The sequence below is a fragment of the Phycodurus eques genome, chromosome 6 (assembly GCF_024500275.1).
Source record: "Phycodurus eques isolate BA_2022a chromosome 6, UOR_Pequ_1.1, whole genome shotgun sequence".
NCBI classification, from domain to species: Eukaryota; Metazoa; Chordata; class Actinopteri; order Syngnathiformes; family Syngnathidae; genus Phycodurus; species Phycodurus eques.
This window is the reverse complement of record NC_084530.1, coordinates 26,805,504-26,825,676: the sequence shown is the minus strand read 5'-3', so window position 1 is coordinate 26,825,676 and position 20,173 is coordinate 26,805,504. Positions and strand designations below refer to the sequence as shown.

The 20,173-nt window shown below is 41.7% G+C and overlaps 2 protein-coding genes across 3 annotated transcripts in view; one reads left to right on the top strand and one right to left on the bottom strand.

Moving 5' to 3' along the window:
- The first annotated feature begins 43 nt into the window (after positions 1 to 43).
- On the top strand, positions 44 to 4,608 carry LOC133404168 (uncharacterized transmembrane protein DDB_G0289901-like). Its single transcript, XM_061679826.1, has 3 exons — positions 44 to 122; positions 1,313 to 1,385; positions 1,510 to 4,608. Exons 2-3 carry the CDS (start codon positions 1,349 to 1,351, stop codon positions 4,305 to 4,307), a joined length of 2,835 nt encoding a protein of 944 aa, XP_061535810.1. The 5' UTR covers positions 44 to 122; positions 1,313 to 1,348; the 3' UTR covers positions 4,308 to 4,608.
- Positions 4,609 to 5,702: 1,094 nt separating this feature from the next.
- rnf24 (ring finger protein 24) overlaps positions 5,703 to 20,173 on the bottom strand; it is a 30,330-nt gene continuing 15,859 nt past the window's right edge. For both annotated transcript variants that reach the window (XM_061679539.1, XM_061679538.1), the window contains exons 3-6: positions 17,327 to 17,369; positions 15,419 to 15,460; positions 12,438 to 12,517; positions 5,703 to 10,058 (exon numbers count right to left, since the gene is read on the bottom strand). In XM_061679539.1, coding sequence (XP_061535523.1) covers positions 9,917 to 10,058; positions 12,438 to 12,517; positions 15,419 to 15,460; positions 17,327 to 17,369 — 307 coding nt within the window. In that variant the 3' untranslated portion in view covers positions 5,703 to 9,916. The remainder of the gene's footprint in view (positions 10,059 to 12,437; positions 12,518 to 15,418; positions 15,461 to 17,326; positions 17,370 to 20,173) is intronic.

Below are 20,173 nucleotides of genomic sequence, written 5' to 3'. Positions count from 1 at the left end.
GATCAGCGAACGTCTTCTGGTGGCTGTCGCGAGGCCTATAAAGACGCGAAGTCACTTGGAACGAGACACTCGAGGCCTCAACTGACCGAAAGACGCAGAAACACAATCAAGTCAACACTTTTGTAAGTACATGCTTTTTCTGTCTGCTGATGAACTACTAAATGGGCTAGAGCATCTCTGCAAAACATTCGGACGTGTTTATATTTACAATAATAATTAGAACTGCTTATTGTAATGTGGCTAAACGAAGAAAAACCGAAGCAGCAAAGACAGTGGAACACTCAAGAGAAAAACAGTTACGAAATTACAAGGACAAAAGATGCATATATATATATATATATATATATAATTTTTATAAAAATGTTTAATATTTTTTTTCTTCCCTTGAGTAATAGTATACGTTTGTAGATTGGAATGACTGAACACAATAGCTTGATGTCGTAAAAACATTATTTTTGTAATCTTCTTTCAAAGTTTGAATTTTTGGCTTTTAATATTCTGGCAACATTTTGTCTTTCCCCCCAATACATATTACTTGATTCTCGTTCTATTTTGATACCTCTTCCCTTCATAATATTACAAAATTTATGTAAAAGATTCTTTTTTTTTTTTTTTTCCCCAACTGTTTTCAAACATTTTGATTTTTTTTTGATATTTCAACTTTATTCTTGGATGCTTTATTTTCCCTCGCAAAATTACACAATCATTCGAAAATAATTTCACTTTTTTTTTTTCTGATAATACAACTTTATACTCAAATAATATAGATTTATTAAGGCTCTTTTGGGTGTTTTGTCCTCAAAAAATTATGACAATTTTCATTATAATTTATTTATTCTTCTTGGAATATTGCCATATATTTCAAGCTGCTTTCCTGTAATATTCAACTTAATTCTTCCCTAAAATTGTTTTTCTCCTACTATTGAAACATTACTGGTATATCATTTCTAATTTCTTCTCATAGTACTGCAACTTCATTCCCATATTTTGAAAAAATAATTCTCTTCCGTAAAATTATGTTATATTTAAAAAAAATAATGTTTGGACTTGATTCAAAAATAAAATTTATTTATTTCCTTTTTATATGACAACTCATTTGTTTTTCCCCCTGATCATTTTAGATTTTCTCATAAAACTTCACGTTTTTCCTTGCAATATATGACTTTTTCTTGTTACTACATATTTTTCTGATAAATAGGAAATTTTAACGTTCCAACCTTATTCTTGTTAAATTTTGAGATTTGTTTTCTTATAGTAATTTTTCTCTTTAAAACACTAAACTTCATTCTCCTTTTTTATTTTTATTTTTTAGATATTCCTGAGAATAGTTTTTTTTGAGGGGAAAAAAATGCTCTTGCTAATCCTGCTCCAACTCCTGATCATCGGTAAGTGCCTCGTTCTCATTCCTGCATGTCACATCTTTTGAAGATGACGCACAAACTAATCACTGCTTTTTTTGTTTGGTTGTTATAACATCCACAAATGCTAAAATTTCTACGCTGACAACAGCTGCCCTCACCACGCCCAGTGCTGCGACTGGCAACACCGCAGCGACTGGCAACGCCGCGGCGACTGGCAACGCCGCAGCGACTAGCAACGCCGCAGCGACTGGCAACGCCACAGCGACTGGCAACGCCGCAACCGCAGCTAACAATGCAGTAACTGGCAATGCAGCAACTGCCAATGCAGGAACCACAGCTGGCAACGCAGCGACTGGCAACGCCGCAGCAACTGCCAACGCCGCAGCGACTAGCAACGCCGCAGCGACTGGCAACGCCGCAGCGACTGGCAACGCCGCAACCGCAGCTAACAATGCAGTAACTGGCAATGCAGCAACTGCCAATGCAGGAACCACAGCTGGCAACGCAGCGACTGGCAACGCCGCAGCAACTGGCAACGCCGCAACGACAGCTGGCAACACCGCAGCGACTGGCAACGCTGCAACCACAGCAGGCAATGCTGCGACTGGCAACGCAGCAACTGGAAACGCTGCAACCACAGCTAACAATGCAGTAACTGGCAATGGAGCAACTGGCAATGCCGCAACCACAGCTGGCAACGCAGCGACTGGCAACGCCGCAGCGACTGGCAATGCAGGAACCACAGCAGGCAATGCTGCGACTGGCAACGCAGCAACTGGAAACGCTGCAACCACAGCTAACAATGCAGCTACTGGCAATGGAGCAACTGGCAACACCGCAACCACAGCAGGCAATGCTGCGACTGGCAACGCCGCAGCAACTGGCAACGCCGCAACCACAGCTGGCAACGCCACAGCAACTGGCAACGCCGCAACCACAGAAGGCAATGCTGCGACTGGCAACGCAGCAACTGGCAACACAGCGACTGGCAACGTCGCAACAACAGCAGCCAGTGCTGCAACTGGAAATTCTGCATCCACAGCTAACAATGCAGCAACTGGCAATGCAGCGACTGGCAACGCTGCAACCACAGCAGGCAATGCTGCGACTGGCAACGCAGCAACTGGCAACGCAGCGACTGGCAACGTCGCAACAACAGCAGCCAATGCTGCGACTGGCAACGCAGCAACTGGCAATGCAGCGACTGGCAACGCCGCAACCACAGCAGCCAATGCTGCGACTGGAAACGCTGCATCCACAGCTAACACTGCAGCAACTGGCAACGCCGCAACCACAGCTGGCAACGCAGCGACTGGCAACGCTGCAGCGACTGGCAACGCCGCAACCACAGCTGGCAACGCAGCGACTGGCAACGCCGCAGCGACTGGCAACGTCGCAACCACAGCTGGCAACGCAGCAGCGACTGGCAACGCCGCAGCGACTGGCAACGCCGCAACCACAGCAGGCAATGCTGCGACTGGCAACGCAGCAACTGGAAACTCTGCACCCACAACTAACAATGCAGCAACTGGCAACGCCGCAACAACAGCTGGCAATGCTGCGACTGGCAACGCAGCGACTGGCAACGCTGCAACCACAGCAGGCAATGCAGCAACTGTCAATGGAGCAACTGGCAATGCCGCAACCACAGCTGGCAACGCAGCGACTGGCAATGCAGGAACCACAGCAGGCAATGCTGCGACTGGCAACGCAGGAACTGGAAACGCTGCAACCACAGCTAACAATGCAGGTACTGGCAATGGAGCAACTGGCAACACCGCAACCACAGCAGGCAATGCTGCGACTGGCAACGCCGCAGCAACTGGCAACGCCGCAACCACAGCTGGCAACGCCGCAGCAACTGGCAACGCCGCAACCACAGCAGGGAATGCTGCGACTGGCAACGCAGCAACTGGCAACGCAGCGACTGGCAACGCCGCAACCACAGCAGCCAATGCTGCGACTGGAAACGCTGCATCCACAGCTAACAATGCAGCAACTGGCAATGCAGCAACTGGCAATGCAGCGACTGGCAACGCTGCAACCACAGCAGCCAATGCTGCGACTGGCAACGCAGCAACTGGCAACGCAGCGACTGGCAACGCCGCAACCACAGCAGCCAATGCTGCGACTGGAAACGCTGCATCCACAGCTAACACTGCAGCAACTGGCAACGCCGCAACCACAGCTGGCAACGCAGCGACTGGCAACGCCGCAGCGACTGGCAACGCCGCAACCACAGGTGGCAACGCAGCAACTGGCAACGCCGCAACCACAGCAGGCAATGCTGCGACTGGCAACGCCGCAGCAACTGGCAACGCCGCAACCACAGCTGGCAACGCCGCAGCAACTGGCAACGCCGCAAACACAGCAGGCAATGCTGCGACTGGCAACGCAGCAACTGGAAACTCTGCACCCACAACTAACAATGCAGCAACTGGCAACGCCGCAACCACAACTGGCAATGCTGCGACTGGCAACGCCGCAGCGACTGGCAACGCCGCAGCGACTGGCAACGCTGCAACTACAGCAGCCAATGCTGCGACTGGTAACGCCGCAACCACAGCAGGCAATGCTGCGACTGGCAACGCAGCAACTGGCAACGCAGCGACTGGCAACGCTGCAACCACAGCTAACAATGCAGCAACTGGCAATGCAGCAATTGGCAACGCAGCGACTGGCAACGCCGCAGCGACTGGCAACGCCGCAACCACAGCTGGCAACGGAGCAGCGACTGGCAACGCCGCAGCGACTGGCAACACCGTAGCGACTGGCAACGTCGCAACCACAGCTGGCAACTCTGCAACTGTTAGCCCCATTACTGCAAACACTGCCATCACAGGTGGCACGACCAGCAACACTGGAGCAACGATGACAGCCACCCACGTGGGTAGCATCCTCACATGTCACCTCGCCATGGCACTCCTTAAACTCTACACAATATAAATCCGCTGTTAGTTGAATGTAAAATGTCCCGAAACAGGTGTTGACAGGTTGAAACAAAGATCTGGATGATACTGTGTGCGTTAAGTTGTTATTTAAAAGGCAAATTATTTTGACGCTCTATTATTTAACATGTCAATAAAGCTAATGTGTGTTTAAGTATTTTTATTTATTTTGTTTCTGCTGCCGTTCGTAACTGGATGTGTGATCATGAGAGTATGGAAAGGCAAATGTTGTACAGTTGATGTAATTTATTTAATTGGCATTCATCAAGCAACATGAATAATAAACTTATTTAAGTGTGTGCTGATTGTTATGACATGTTCAATCAAACCCATTTTCATCACCTGCCTTATTGATTTATTGACGGTGTTTGTTGCGAGACCTCTCTCATCACACGAAGGCACAGCTGAAATTGCGGTGGACATTCCAAGCGTCTTCTTTTTTCATGGTGGTCTCACCCAAAATATCTCGCACACAAAAAAAGACAACACAAAGCACACGTATCTTGTATTATTACATAGTTTCTTATTTATTCAGCTAACGTGGCTAGCTAACATTAGCTAATGTCTACATTTAAAGGTACACTTACATACAGTGGGTACGGAAAGTATTCAGACCCCCTTAAATTTTTCACTCTGTTATATTCCAGCCATTTGCTAAAATTATTTTAATTCTCCCCCCCCCCCCCCCCCCCCCCATTAATGCACACACAGCACCCCATATTGACAGAAAAAAACGGAATCGTTGAAATTTGTGCAGATTTATTAAAAAAGAAAAACTGAAATATCACACAGCCATAAGTATTCAGACCCTTTGCGCAGTATTTAGTCGAAGCCCCCTTTTGAGCTAATACAGCCAGGAGTCTTTTTGGGAATCATGCAACAAGTTTTTCACACCTGAATTTGGATTACTGGATCCTCTCCAGTTCTCTCAGGTTGGATGGTGAACGTTGGTGGGCGGCCATTTTCAGGTCTCTCCAGAGATATTCAGTTGGGTTTAAGTCAGGCTGGGCCATTCAAGAACAGTCACGGAGTTCTTCTGAAGCCACTCCTTCGGTATTTTAGCTGGGTGCTTAGGGTCATTGTCTCGTTGGAAGGTGAACCTTCGACCCAGTCTCCTTCAGGTGTTTTTTAGCAAACGCCATGCGGGCTTTCATTCTTGCACTGTTGCAATTACACTATATGGCCACACGATGGGACTATAAGATAACACGAGATACTATGAGGACGACACGCAAACTCCATACAAAAGGGCCTAAGCCAAGATTCAAACCCAGAACTTCAGGACTGTGAGGCAGACGTGATAACCACTCGTTCATCGTGCTGGCATTGTTTATGTTCATATAAATATTAGGTATCGGATTTGTCACTCAAGCACATCAATAACGAGAACGACTCAAATCTTGTAAACTTTATTACAGTTCAAATCAGTCACATGCAATTGTGTATCTTTTAAAACGAATAAACATGAAATTAGCCAAATAAAAACATGAACATGAAAACAAATCAGATTACATTCCCCTCAAAATAGCAATATACAAAAATAGAGCTTACAAATACTGTACAGCTATTATTATTATCATCATCTTCAAAAATATTCTGCTGCAGAATTTTTAGTTTTACAATGTCTGTGAAAGTCCACAAACAGAACATCTGTTTACAACAAAGTCAAGATTGTTATATTGGATATTATTATTATTTTTCATAATGTTTTCTCTGAGGGAGGGGCACAACAAAGCTACAGAGGAATAAATAACGAGTGCACTTGTCCTCAAAGCATCCACCAAGATTCAAATGAAACTCTGATTTGACTGCTTTCAGTAAGTATTCAGAGTTTAAGCGTAAGATGCGTAACACTCCTCCAGTATTCATGGCTACATCTCTTTGCTTTCTTCAATCACTTTTGTTTTTTAAAAAAAATGCAGAAATGTTCTGTTTTTTTTTTTTTTAATTCCTTTGGCACTTCGATTGGAATTAGGATCTTTGTGGTGTTTACGATAAATATCAGGGAGTGATCGCTTCAAGCAGGGTACACACATACGGATAACTGGGCTATCGCAAATGTTAAACATGTTCAACATTTACGATAGCAAAGTCAAGCCTAGCATCGTTGATTTCTCCTTCTTTGTACTTTTCATCAGTGTGGACGCAATGTGGCACCATGCTGCCTCTCACGGGTCAGCCTTGGTACTACAACAGACATCTGGTTTGGGGGAGGAGACTCACAATCATCGGTGGAGATATGTGTGGTGAGCTGTGTTGGTCATCTCGTACACGTCACACCACAGAGCAAAAAAAAAAAAAAAAAAAAAAAAAAAAAAAAAATCGCAGTTTTTTTTCCCTTGTGGTGTGTGCGGTCTCTCACAATTAAAAAAAATTGGTATGTGTGTACCCTGTTTAAAGGTCATTTTGTGGCATCAACACACTAACAATGTGAACATGTTACAGTGGTGATAATCAGTACACAGAGTTAGCATGCGTTTACATTGAACCAAGCGGGATACATACAAAGACGTAAGACTTGTGTTGTTAGCAGTGAACGACACATATTGTCACAATAAATCACATTTTAAGGAGCATTCTTTTGTAACATTTGTTGAGTGATGGAGCCTTTACATTAAAAAAAAATTAAGCACACACCATCGCAAAAACTGCCAATTTGTTGCTTATTTTGTTCTCTCAATATTGCCATTTTTGTTCTCTCAAGTCAGGGTTTCCCAAACTGTGGTTCGGTGGCCAAAATGGGCTACGGGGACATTTTTAGGGGTCCAAATAAAATGTTGGAAGCCATTCTATTGATCATCAATCAGGCACACAATTTCTCGGCAAATGAATTTTTGATTCATCATGTTCACAAGGGAAACTTTATCCTAAACTACAGTGAAGAAACTAATAGATGTATTTTTTTGTTCTGAAAAAGGTTAATGTAGAGAAATACTTGTTCCCAATGTTGTTATGTGTGCGACAAAGTTGTGAGATGCCACCTTGCATATAATAAAACATTATATGTGTAAGCGTGTTGTCGTGTGTGTGTAACCTGGGCAGCCATGACTGTTTGTTTGGATTGTTAAAGGCACAATCAGTCATTTTCCCAGTTCAATTCCACAATAAGCAAATCACAGAGAAATTAAACCAGGTGAATTATGGCATTTTGTAATTCAATTTGAATGGTAATGCTGCTTCACATTTTAATTATAATCTTACAATATTTAATTCAAGTACATTTATTTATTTTAAAATGGGTTAGGGTTTGCTTTTCACCTTTTGGGATTTTAATGATTGTGCCTTTCCCTTTTTTTTGTAAACTGGTGCTCACTAAAGTGATCAGCACTTTTCACGGGAGCAGCTTACAACCGGGGACACAAAAACCACAACAAAAAGCAGGGCTCAGTGGTCCAAACAAAACAAAAAAAGTATCAAACAGAAAGAGAGTGAAGCGAAAGCTCGAGAATGATGCATCGTGTGTGTGTGTGTGTGTGTGTGAATGGAAATGCTGCTTCATTACATCCAGTGAGCACTGACTCTAGCAGGGGGCAACTCCCTTAGTAGGGAGAGAGGTACATGAGTGCTCATGGACCTCGTCAGTATCGTTTAAAAAAAAAATAAAAAAATACACATGAAATGGCAGCTTCCAATGCATTTTTAGTGCTTCTTTAACACATTTAGGTGAATGAATGACCATAAGTGTCATTCGTGTTTGTAACATTTATTTTTTATTTTTATTTTTTGAAGCCCCGGATACTCCCAAACACTGCCTTTATATATTCACAGTATGTGAACCCGTGTTGCTATAGTTAAGAAAATGAGCTGTTTTCTTCATGAGTTAACATCACATCTCAGACAATTGTGTATATCGTCGCTCCGGGGCGTCACATTGGTCAATTTAACATTTTTCCACAAATCAACATTAATGATCTGTGCCCACGTTGTCTGCCATTTTGAAAAATTAACTAATTTTGAAAATAGCTTAAGAACAACTCTGTTAACGCGCTTGAACACTTGAGCTGGCTGAGAAGTGTTGTAAAACTTCGCCTCTTCCCTCAGTCTGCGGGAGCCGAGCGGTATTATATCAACTCAAGATTGAAAGTCCGGATGTTTTCGAGGCGGTCATGAGTGAAAAGAGTAATGGTAAATATATTTGAGTAAGCCTGTTTTGTTAAAAATGGATCGCTGTAATGCTTCGGAGCAGAAGAGAATGAGTTCGCCACAAAGGTAAGTTGCGTATAGATGCATTTCGGCATATTGCACTTCTTAGTCAGTTCATCATTGTATTTATTTATTTTTTGCTTCACTAATGGCAATTAGAACATTTGAAAAAGAATTTGACGATGTGGATGACTGGTCCCGGTGACATATCTTACCATTTTAATCAATAACAGCGAAGTTAGTGTTTTTTTTTTTTTTTTTTAAGCAAATTCAATTAGCGATTGAATAGGATTGTGTTGTGATGATGTTCGTGTGCAACTATATATGATATCAATATAATGTATAATACCAACTTGAAGAATGCAGTGTTTGGTAACTCAAGCAGGATGCTCCCCCCGCCCCCAAATTTCTTGAAAAATTGTGATTTTGAATCCGAGTGTATTCCGTCGATAGCGATGATATGTGGAAAAAAAAAAGAAAAAGATTTGAACATATTTGTATATATTGTATATATTTTTAATATTTTATATATATTTTCACACTTACGAATAAATGTCTTACTGCGAATAGATGGCCGGTACTCTGTGCAGTTGAGAAATTAGCGCCCCCGCCTCTGCCGCACAGCCGCTATATGAGGAAACATGGCAGTTTATTTATTAGTGAAACACTTTTCTGGATTGCCAGAATAATACAAACCCATTAAAACAGTCGGATAATAATAATAATAATAATAATAAGAGTAAAGACTAATAAGACGGCACTTCATATGGAGTTTGGCATGTGTAATCCTTTCATTTCAAATAAATGGATTGAAGTCTCTTTTGAGCTTCCTTCAAAGCATGTGTGGAAAGAAATTAAAATGTATGGAGCCTTGCAGACATTTAACAAAATTATTACTTTTTCCCTTTGAGACTTGTGATTCTAGTCCAAGTTTACCAATTAAAAATGTAAACCTGCGAGGCTTTAAGTTGAACATGGAAGTAATGGTCAAAAATCTGATATAAAACAAAAAAATCTGATATAAAACATTGCTACCACAATTGCAAGCAATTAAGTTTTGACTTCTTGTAAAGTGCTTATTAAATAATAATTAAAAACAAAACAAAAACAAAACAAAAAAATATTTCGTGTATTGTAGATCTTGGCTGCTGTGTTCGCTGTCATCCTCCTGTTCAGCTGGTGTCCACAGAAAAAAAGTGCTTTGGTTGTGAACCACATCAACGTTCTTTCCGTATCCAACAAACAAAAAAACAAAAAAAAAGTTAATCCACAGTTGATGATCAATCCAAGCAAGTTGAGGAAAAACCCTTTTTATGTCGTAAAGATAAGCACGTCTTTCCCACCAGGCGGGTCCGCAGAGTCACAAATAATTGGACCTTTCCAGCAGACTGGTCGTCTGTATTTATTTGTGTGTGTGTATATACTTATATGTATAGTGTCACCCTCATGTTGGCTTCAGGTCCACTAGACCAGGTTCTCGACACCGGGCAGAGGCTGCTGGATTGGCACAGGAGGTTCCGTGGTGCCAGCCTGCTGGGCAAGCTGCAAGACGGGCATGTTGCACAGCGGGCACACTTTCCTCACCTCCAGCCACTTGATGAGGCATCTGGCACAAGGAGGGAGGGAGAGGAGGACATGTAGACTTGGTTTTAACTGTGGGGCTCAACAAGAGTACAAAGAAGTACAAAGCCACCACAATCCTAAACAGGCTGAGCGGGTGCAAAGGGCAGCTGTAGACCTCCGCTAGGACTCCATTTTCTATAGCGCTTATTTCTAGCTATTAGAGCTGCAGGTGAGCTGGAGTCTAACCCAGCTGAATTCAAGAGGCAGGGCACATGGTGGACTAGTCTCCAGTCAATCATATCGGAAAAAAACAATCATTCACACTGGCATTCACACCTAAGGACAATTTAGTCTCCTCGACGAGCATATCATGCATGTTTTTGGAATGTGGGAGAAAGTCGGCGCACCTGCAGAAAATTCACACAAGCACGGGATGAACGTGCAAACCACGCAGGAAGGTTGAAATTTGAAACCAGGACCTCAAAACTGTTTGGCAAACGTAAAACAACGAGCCCACTGTGCTGCATCCTTAAACACAATGAAGAAAATATAAATGCTCCTATTTTTCATGAGAATTTCTTTTAAAAAAAAAAATAGAGGGTATGTATTATACATACAGATAGGTGTATGGAAAAATTACCAAAATTTGTCAGCCTTAAAATGGCCAAGATCACCTCAACAAACTTCCCTTCTACTACCTCTTAGACATCTACCAGTACCTCGGCGTGTTTACCGTAACAGAGTTCATCGGCGTTAAAATCTTAGTTTACTACATGGCAGAAACCCTCACTCGTAGATTTATAATATACGCCTGTAATTATAAATCCTAGACTACCGCTAATATAGATCATTTAGACGGAAGTATTAATGTGTTATGCGCACAGAGCAAGGAAAGCATTTTCCACTTTCCTTCTGTTTGGCGCATGCGTTATGGTAGGCATATCCGGTTTACCGTACACAAAAGGCCAATTTTGAACAAATACTGCTCACAAATCTGTCTCAAATGTGTTAGTGAACACTTCTCTTTTGTCGAGATAATCCATCCACCTCACAGGTGTGACATACTGTATCAAGATGCTGATTAGACAACATGATTACGAAACAGGTGTGCCTTAGGCTGCCCACAATAAAAGGCCACTCGAAAATGTGCAGTTATATCACACAGTTGACCGGACTGGGATACAGCGGAAGCGCTAATGTCAAGCAATCTGTTCCGCGACGTGGCTCGACCACTTATTTGTTTGGATCGCAAAAATTATTTCCCGTAGGAAATAATGGAAATTGAATCAATCAACTCCATTGTCCAATTCTTCATAAAACCTTTATTGACTGCTTGTACAGGCATTTGAAGTTTATTAACATTATTAACTACCATAAAAGTGTAAAAAGAAGCTAACATGAGTAATAGAACAAAAATAAAGTAAAACTACTCACCCTTTGATTTGCATAGAAGGTAATGGAAAAGGATGCTTGCGGGAAGGTGTGTTGCCTTCATGCATTTTGATTCAATATATTTTTAAGCGTCATACAAGTGCAAAAATACGTTAGTCGCTGGACATTAGCAACAATAAAATACTATCTACTCACTCTTAACTGGTAGTTTTTTCGTATGCGTCTGAGAGGAGAGTCTCTTCACAATGAGACTAATAAGCTGTCTTTTTTTTTTTTAATTTACAGTATTTTACTCCTACTGTGGCAGCACAGTGAAAAAAAGTGGTTAGCACATCTGCCTCACAGTTTTGAGGTTCTGGGTTCAAATCCTGGCTCCGGCCCTCCTCTGTGGGGTTAGTATGTTCGACTTGTGATTGCGTGGGTGTTCTCTGGGTACTCCGGTTTCCTCCCACATTTCAAAATCAAGCAACCATCACAGGTCACATAAAAAGAAAAGCAAAACACACTTGCTAAGCTCACGTTCACTGAAGTCTCATCAGGTTTGCTGGCAGTCGGAAGCTACTTTAGAGGCAAATGCCCGCATGTGCACGTACGTACGTACGTACGTACGTACGCACGCACGCACGCACGCACGCACACGCTTACAGTTAGTGGCGATCATTCTAGAAGCAAGTGGGGAGAAACTAGGCCAAGGGAGGTGTCATGCTGATATAAACAACTCGGTTGAAAGGGCGCAGGCTGTGCATTTATGTGTGTGTACGTGTATATATGTATGTGGGGCAAAGTTAGCTCAGTCAAGTGGTCATGATCTGTGCAGTGTTCACATACACATTGATCCGTTCAAGTTATAGTTTGCAGGGGAAACTAATCATTCACTAGTATGCACCCACTCAACCAGTTTGTCTTTGTTTTCAAACGAGGCAGTTCAGGCTTTTTTGGGGGTTCTTCAACGTTATCCCAGAACTGCTTCGATCCATGTGCCCTTTCCTGTGTGTGTCTGCATGTAAAATCAACAAAGCCTTGCACCTACTTCCTATGAAAGGCGTGCTTGCACGGACAAATCCCCAGCTCGTCTTTCTGTTTGAACTCCTCCAAGCACACCGCGCATATCTGCAACAGAGCAAGAGACTGTTTTTCAAGACATTCTTTTTCCAGAGGCCATCAAACAAGCTTTGCAGCCTTCCGTTCGTTTGGATGAAGTGGAAAGAAACAGTCTGAAGGCCAAATGAAAACAGACGGGACGGATCTGGGAACGGTCAGGGGCTCACACTGTTCGGTTCGCTGTGAGTGAGGTCACTGCGGTGTCCAAGTTGTGGCGTGAGAGGGACTGAAATATCTTCAGACAACAATAAAAACACTCTTGCAGCTCATCGGGCCCCCGCGGTATTATACGCACTGTGAAATCAGTCAGTCACGACTCACTTCATCTCTTTTTGGCCCTTCTGTCAAAATAACTCCTCATCTACCAGCACACTAAAAACTGCACCTCCACAGTCTAAAGTACAACATGCAGTACTTCACCTTAAGAGAAATCTAAGGACAAAAGCCAGCTTTTGTTATTGTGGACAGAATACATTTTATACCTCTAAGTAGCTTTGGATATAATGTAACAACCACAATAGGCACTAGTTATTAAGAGACTTTAAAAGCGGTGCATTTTCTGTACTTTCAATTTGAAATAATGTCCTGTTTTTTACTATAAGGGAATGGATGGAAATTTACAACATGTTTTTTGATCTAATTCATTGATTAATGAAAAAGAAAAATTGACAGATTACGGTAATCGATTATTAAAAAATCGTTACTTGCAGCCCTAATTGGGACATCTCATCACTACACCTACAGCAAGTGGAATTGTAAGAAAATAAGGAGTTTAGAATTTACACTGCATCAGTGAAATTGATGTCTTAGGATTGCGGTAGCCTTCGAGGTGGGCGATATGAATTATTCCTTTATGGAGATGTAGATACCATTTTATGCTTCCTGAAGGGGAGTCACCAGTCACACAAGTGTGTCTTGTCGTGGATTATTGTTATTTAATAAGAGTCAGCCAGGGAAGTGATTTGGGGCTTTATGAATGGGCTTTAATGCGATTTTGCATGATGTGAATTCTTTACATGTTTTGCAGTCATCTAGATTAACTGGTTTATAAATGTGTGAACTTTAGAATCAATGAAAACAAAAATAATACAAACATTGAATGGACTACACACTTCGCCAGTGTGGGACTCAAAAGTAGGGCGTCTATCACAAGTATGCGTGCGTACGTGTATGTGTTTTTGCTGAACATTGTCTAATGTTGTTGTATCTCTCGCTGAGGTGACTCACATGGCAGTGTCAGATGCCTTCTCTCTGTTTGCGATAACATAAACATGAAACGCCCGAAGCTTGTTGTGACAGTTGGACACGACAAGGCTGCTATGTATCCACAATTCCCAAGTACAGATGAACAAGGAATGCTTGAAGGGATGGATTCTTGGCTGCGCTCAACATCGTATTTCCACACATCGTGACCTCTATTCTAAATAGATGCAGTGTCTTAAAATAGTCATTTCGTGCAACATTCCCCACGAAAATAGACTCTTGCCCCCCCCCCCCCCATAACAATTAAAATGGGTAGTACGTGTAATTATCTCAGTTCATTAACATTGTTCGCAGATGGACATTAAATAGTTAGCTGATTCAAAGTTGAACTCTGTTGCTAACTAAACAGCTTCTCAGATGAACTAAAATAAAAACGAGTTTCCTGAACAGCGAGGGTGTGTCCTTGGAGACGCCCCCGGCAGTGACAATTTGGTGGCAGAAAGTCGGTCTTAACTTACGCCTGCTCGCACCATATCTTAATACTGGCGCAAAGTAGACTGTTGCTCTCACGTGATTTGGGTGAATTAGATCGGGGCACAGGCGGACAGATACTGGGATACACATTTAAATTGCCAGCGTTTAGCACCAGTTCATTCTGTATTTAACGAGGGTACCTGCTCAAATTGTCTGTTGCCACACCGGCCAAGAACATTGACAATGCTCCACTCATGCACGGGACGCTGCGATAACACTTTGTCCTCTTCCACATAGATGTCTCTGTCAAGACTGTTTGTCATTGCGCCACATTTAAAGGGAGTGAAAGGAGGTGCTTTTTTTTTTTTTAAAGATAATTGAAATCAGCTGTAAACACACCTGATCTGATGTGCTGGTCTACGAAATTACCAACACCGGTCTAACCCGGTTCTCATGCACAGGTGAGCCGCGAGCCGCGCCAGATTTATGATGGTCATGAAAATAGGGCCCCATGTCTTGATTGACGGTTAGCGTTCCAGTTGACTCTCACATGCGTGGAATACGGTTTCAATTGACCAATACTGTAACATACCACTAATATTGTTTAATATTATTCCACCCATCTACAATTGAGTAAATAAACTTCAGAGTTTGTGGGAACACAGTGTCATAGATCATGGTTTGACAACTGTGGTCAGTAGAGCACTGAAGGGAAGATGCACTATGATATTAATGAATAAACAGTTTGTCACAACAGAACATGTGTGTGCTGTAATTTACAACAACAACATTGCTAATGAGACACAGTCTTCCCCTCCACTCATTTTTGTCTGCGTTAGGTCAATATTAGGCCTTTACAAGTGGGAAATGCCAGTGTTATGCAACCCAAGTGCAACTATGTGATTCAGGACAAAGCTTCTTTTTTTTTTAATCTTATCGCCTCATTATAAATATTTTTTCTTCAAATTAAAGCACACCATGTTTTGTATGAAGTCCTGCTACAGCCCTATTGTTGGATAGATCCAACACCTATAAAAACATTACATTTATTATATGCTGTGGCTTCTTATTAGAAATCAAGAAGGTCTCAGCGCATGGTGAGCTTGTGACATGACGGGATGTTTTGTCTACAAGAGAGCTTCTTGATAGTGTGTGTTGTTATAAGAAAACATCTTTGATAGCATGACAGTGTCATGAAGTGAACGAACATGAACAAGAAAGGCGAGAACTCACCTCATGCAAATTTAACTCTTTCACCTTTTCCTTCTGAATAACCTGGAAGGAATATCGGAGAAAGACAAACATTAGTCACTGTAATGTTGTATAAAAAGCAGGTCATCTATTAAAGGCTCAATAGTGAGGGACAAAGTTTATGTCAATGATTGAGCCAACTCTAGATTAACTTGCTCTTACAAAATTCAGCCAAGCAAGAGGCATTGTTTTGATCACTCTTTCTGTGTTTGTTAGCAGCATTATGCAAAAACTTAAAAAAATATATATTTTTTTTTACTTTGGGGGTGGTGCAGGACATGAAAGAATCTATTCAATTTTGGTGAAACTGAACTCATAAAACCATCCATCATAAAACATGCATCAATGAAATGGTACAGTAGTTTTTATCTCGCCCGAACATCTTACGTCATTCTCCACGATGTAAAATGTAGTTGCTAATACATACATGGACCGAAAATTGTTGCCCCCCCCACCCCATTAAAAAAGGTACATCCTGTCATCTTACGCGTTTATGTTGACTTGGCTTTAATAGCCACTTTCACACTAACTTCCTCACAAATTGGTGTGTGTGAGGCATCATGGTTCGTGCCTTATAGATAGAAGTCACCAAAGCGGTGAAGTACGCCTTGAGGCGGTCATTTCTGCTTCATTTGTGACAAAAATCAGCTGTATCGTTAGGGATAGCAACAATTACTTTTAACGCAAGACAGCGTAGACAGTGAGTCTCAGGTGTTAAACCTCACTCTGGCCCTGGATGGCGACATTCCGCCTGTTACGCCTCCTGTTACTACGTCGAAACCTGGAAATCCGCGTGTCGACTTCAACCCACCACCAACGTATGCATACCTTGCACACAGGACAGTGAACCAGGAAGAAGTCAGTTAACATGGCCAGTGTGTAAGGGGCTAATGATAACATTTTATGTTGAAGCAAGAGTTAATTGGCTGTCTGCAGGACAGTATGGACCTGATTTACTCAAGGTTTGCATATGCAAAAACAGGCGTAATCTTGATTGCTCACGCAAACAAAAGTGGACGCTGTGGGAGCCTCTGGCAAATGGGCTAAAGTGCCGCACAGTTCATCTGGCACGTTCCAGGAGGGTTATATGTAAAAAGATGAATTTAGAACATGCTATGTGATTTACCCAACCTAGAATGAATTGCGATGACTGATTTTGCATCTTTCAATACCGCATCTAAGGAGTTTATGTAAACCGTTTGGAAATGCCAGAAACGAAAATTATTGCGACATATTGTCTATTTAGCAACGCAATTTTGAAGCTTCTGAATGATCTTAAGGCTGACTTGGAGCCAGTAACCTATGACAGAACTCCTTTCAACTCTGCATTTCCTTGCATCTGGTTCATTGCAGCGCACTGGCCTCTCCCAGTGCAGATTTTCCTGTGTGTGCTGCCGCAGGTTTTAATCGCAAAGTTACGCAAGATTGGCAGATACATCCAATTCCGAAACACTCGGACAGATTAAATCAAACTAAATATGGCTTTTATGCGGTTGCTGGCTTCCGAAAAATCAACTGAGCGATCAATTTCGTTTCTCAGTAACTCAGTAATATGTTTGTTTCTTCCACTAATACTTCTACTTCCATCACTCCAATTTATGTTTGTGGCGCTCTCCCAAATGTTCCAAAACCATCAGCGCTAATAGCTAATAGCAGATGGTTTTACAAGATGGTTTTGTACCTTAGATAGCACGAATGAGCCCTCCTCTTTTAGGTCCACTGCCTCTCGCTTTCCACAATTTGGTCAGACCGACAAATACGCTTCTTTTATTCTTTTGTAATACCTGTATCAAACCTGGTGGAGGTCTGGGCTCTACTGAGAGCCATTTTAGTTTTCTGTTCACTATACATTAGCTGTGTGAACTGTTTGCAAGGGACCTCAATGCTTACTTGTTTGTATGCATAGAGTTCTTTGTGCGCCTGGTGCCGTAACCTGGGGAGATGTAAAGACAAAACATCTTTCCGATTAGTGAGTTGCCACCACATTCTCTACATCATTACTACAGAGATCATTCAGAGATCCTGGGGGGAAAAAGAACAGAAAAAAAATAAACATACTTTAATGCCCTCGCCTTGTCAAATACTTGCCTCATGACACCAATTCTAAATGTGCTACTGGGATAACAAATAATAACGAAATATAAAGGCAATCACAATAGTGCTACATTTTGCGCGAGGTCTCACAACCATGAGAGGGCGGTTGGGGAGGTTGTTTGTGTTGGCTTTGCCCTACATGACTGCATTTGCGGTCATGAGAGTCATCACTGAATTACTGGCACGGGATTAACCAATTACAGGTTAAGTAAAACCCTAACTCTACTGTCCTCTATTTGTGCTCAGAAAATGCATGACAAGCAGTTACAAGTAGCACTCTTTTTCTTCCATATAGAAACACCGTAAAATCATAACTAATGTAAACATAAGGGGCAGAACCCACAGTTTTGTACGAAACTCTTGATGTAACTCTTTATAAGCATTGCCAAGTAAAATCATCTGGGTGATGAGAGAACAGGCACAGCACTTAAAAGGGACATCTAGGCTACGAGAGTGACAACAAACATGGAGGACAAGGGGGAAGGATGAGCGAGAGAGATAAGAGAAATTCTTAGGTTTGTAAGATTTACCTCCATTACAAGTAACCTTAACCTCTCGCAGCAGAGTGAGAGGGATCTGTAAAACAAGCAGCACAGTCTAGGAGAGAAACTGACATTTTTAAATTTAAAAAAAAAAAAAAAAGTGGTCAGCAGGTAAAGATGCAGAGACTCCAGAGGGCCAGGGACGGGGGCTGAGGGAGACATTCCCATGAGCCTCTAGATGCAAATTTTAAAACCAGACTACCAATTGCAACAAATATAGGTTCATTTCCACCAAGCAGCAGAGCTTAGTTCAGTTTTTTTTTTCCATGGACCAAAACAACTGATAAATAAGGCATTTTTTATATTTAGATATATATACACATGTTATATAATATATTATTATACATTTCCATTGGTGTGTCAATCACAGTTGTTAATCACAGTTGGACCAACCAAAAGGGTGGAATTAGAGCGACTCCTGTCTACTGATTGGCTAACAGTACATTATCATTTATATAATAGGAAGAATACAAATGGCAAATTATTTGTTGTCTTATGACAAGAATGACACAAATTGCGGGATGTACTCCACTGTTGACGTTTCTTTATGATGTCATGTTTTTGTTGAATGAATTGATAGGTAACACTGTATCAGACTATTTATGTTTCTCAATTAAATTCGATTCAGGGTGGGATACGGAACCGAACAGTACTGCTTGGTGAAACGCAGGGTTCCTCCTCTTTTTCTAAATTTATTTGTTTTAAAGAGGCCTGGGTAGTGTGACTGTGGTCTAATCCAAGCAAAATGTACGTATTATTAAAAACACATACTGCTCTGGCCGTTGAATCACTTGCGCTACCAAATTGCAGGATACTGTGCGACTACATTAAGTATATGCCACAACCAGGTGCAGTATAACATTCACTGACAAAACAAAACAAAAAAATTGGCTGGCACACACTTTGACTTGTGTGAGTGGAATTCTGGGGGAAGAAGAACAACAAATGGGTTAAATCTACAAAAGACCACTGACGGAATGTCTACTTATCAGTCAAAATAGTTAATCCAATAGCAAAGGCCACAGCAACAGTCACCAAAGATGCTATAACACTAGAAATAATATGAAAATCTGTAGGTTACACAAAGACTCTTTAGTGCATCTGTACAAGGACGGTAAACTTTGGGAGACTGCATCTTTAGACGCCTTTAAATGAGCGAAAATGCTCTTTTTTTTTTAAAGTTTAAAAATAAGTTTTTTAAATTTAATTTATTAATTTTTATTAGTTTAATTTATATATTTTTGGGTTAAATCATGGTACTGCATCAAAGTCACATTGTATCTCTTTGGGGTAAAATTAGAATGGGAATTGTGCTACAAGATACTGTAGGCCATTCCTGATTTTCTGAAGATTAAGAATCAACGCGTGTAAAAAAATATGCTTTGACTGAATGAATTTAACTTTTATACATAAGACGTGAACACATAAATGTAGGACTGTGAAGTAAAGCAGTTCCTCCAATTACGAGCGACTCGACTTGTCTACGATAGGAATCGTCGCTTGGCCTATTTGTTGTCTTGGATTGGGAGCAAAAATGGTGGCAGTGACCTCTATTCGCTCCACAACCAGCAGCAGTTTGGCAAAGAGTAAACAATTCTTCAAAAAGGAGGGCAAGTGCTTGCTTCGAGCTGTTTATCGCCACTGCTAGTTGAAGTTTACCAACCAACCAAAGATAAAACAGAGAGAATTACACGTGCATGTAGAACAACCATTTAGAACAACCACAGCCCTTGTGTGTTAGCCTAATGCTAACACACAATGCAAAATGCCACGTATGGCCAAACGAAACTAGTATTGAGTGTTAGAAGCCCTTAAGAAATAGATAATTTAACACAAACAGTGCAGCAACATGTAGACTCCAGGGCTAAGACAAAGTTTATATTTTTGTCATGTCCCTATATAGCTCAAATCGCTTGTAAATCTGGCTGACCAAATACTAGACTATACTGTGTAGATTCTCAGTCATCCAGGTCATTGTAATTTGCAAAGGTTGAATCTAGCCAACTGGTCTGTTCTTGTTTGTTGAAGTTTCACCTTTAATCCAAAAGACTTCTTAAATTCTGTGGTTGAAAACCTCCAGGGCACACACACACAGAGGCAT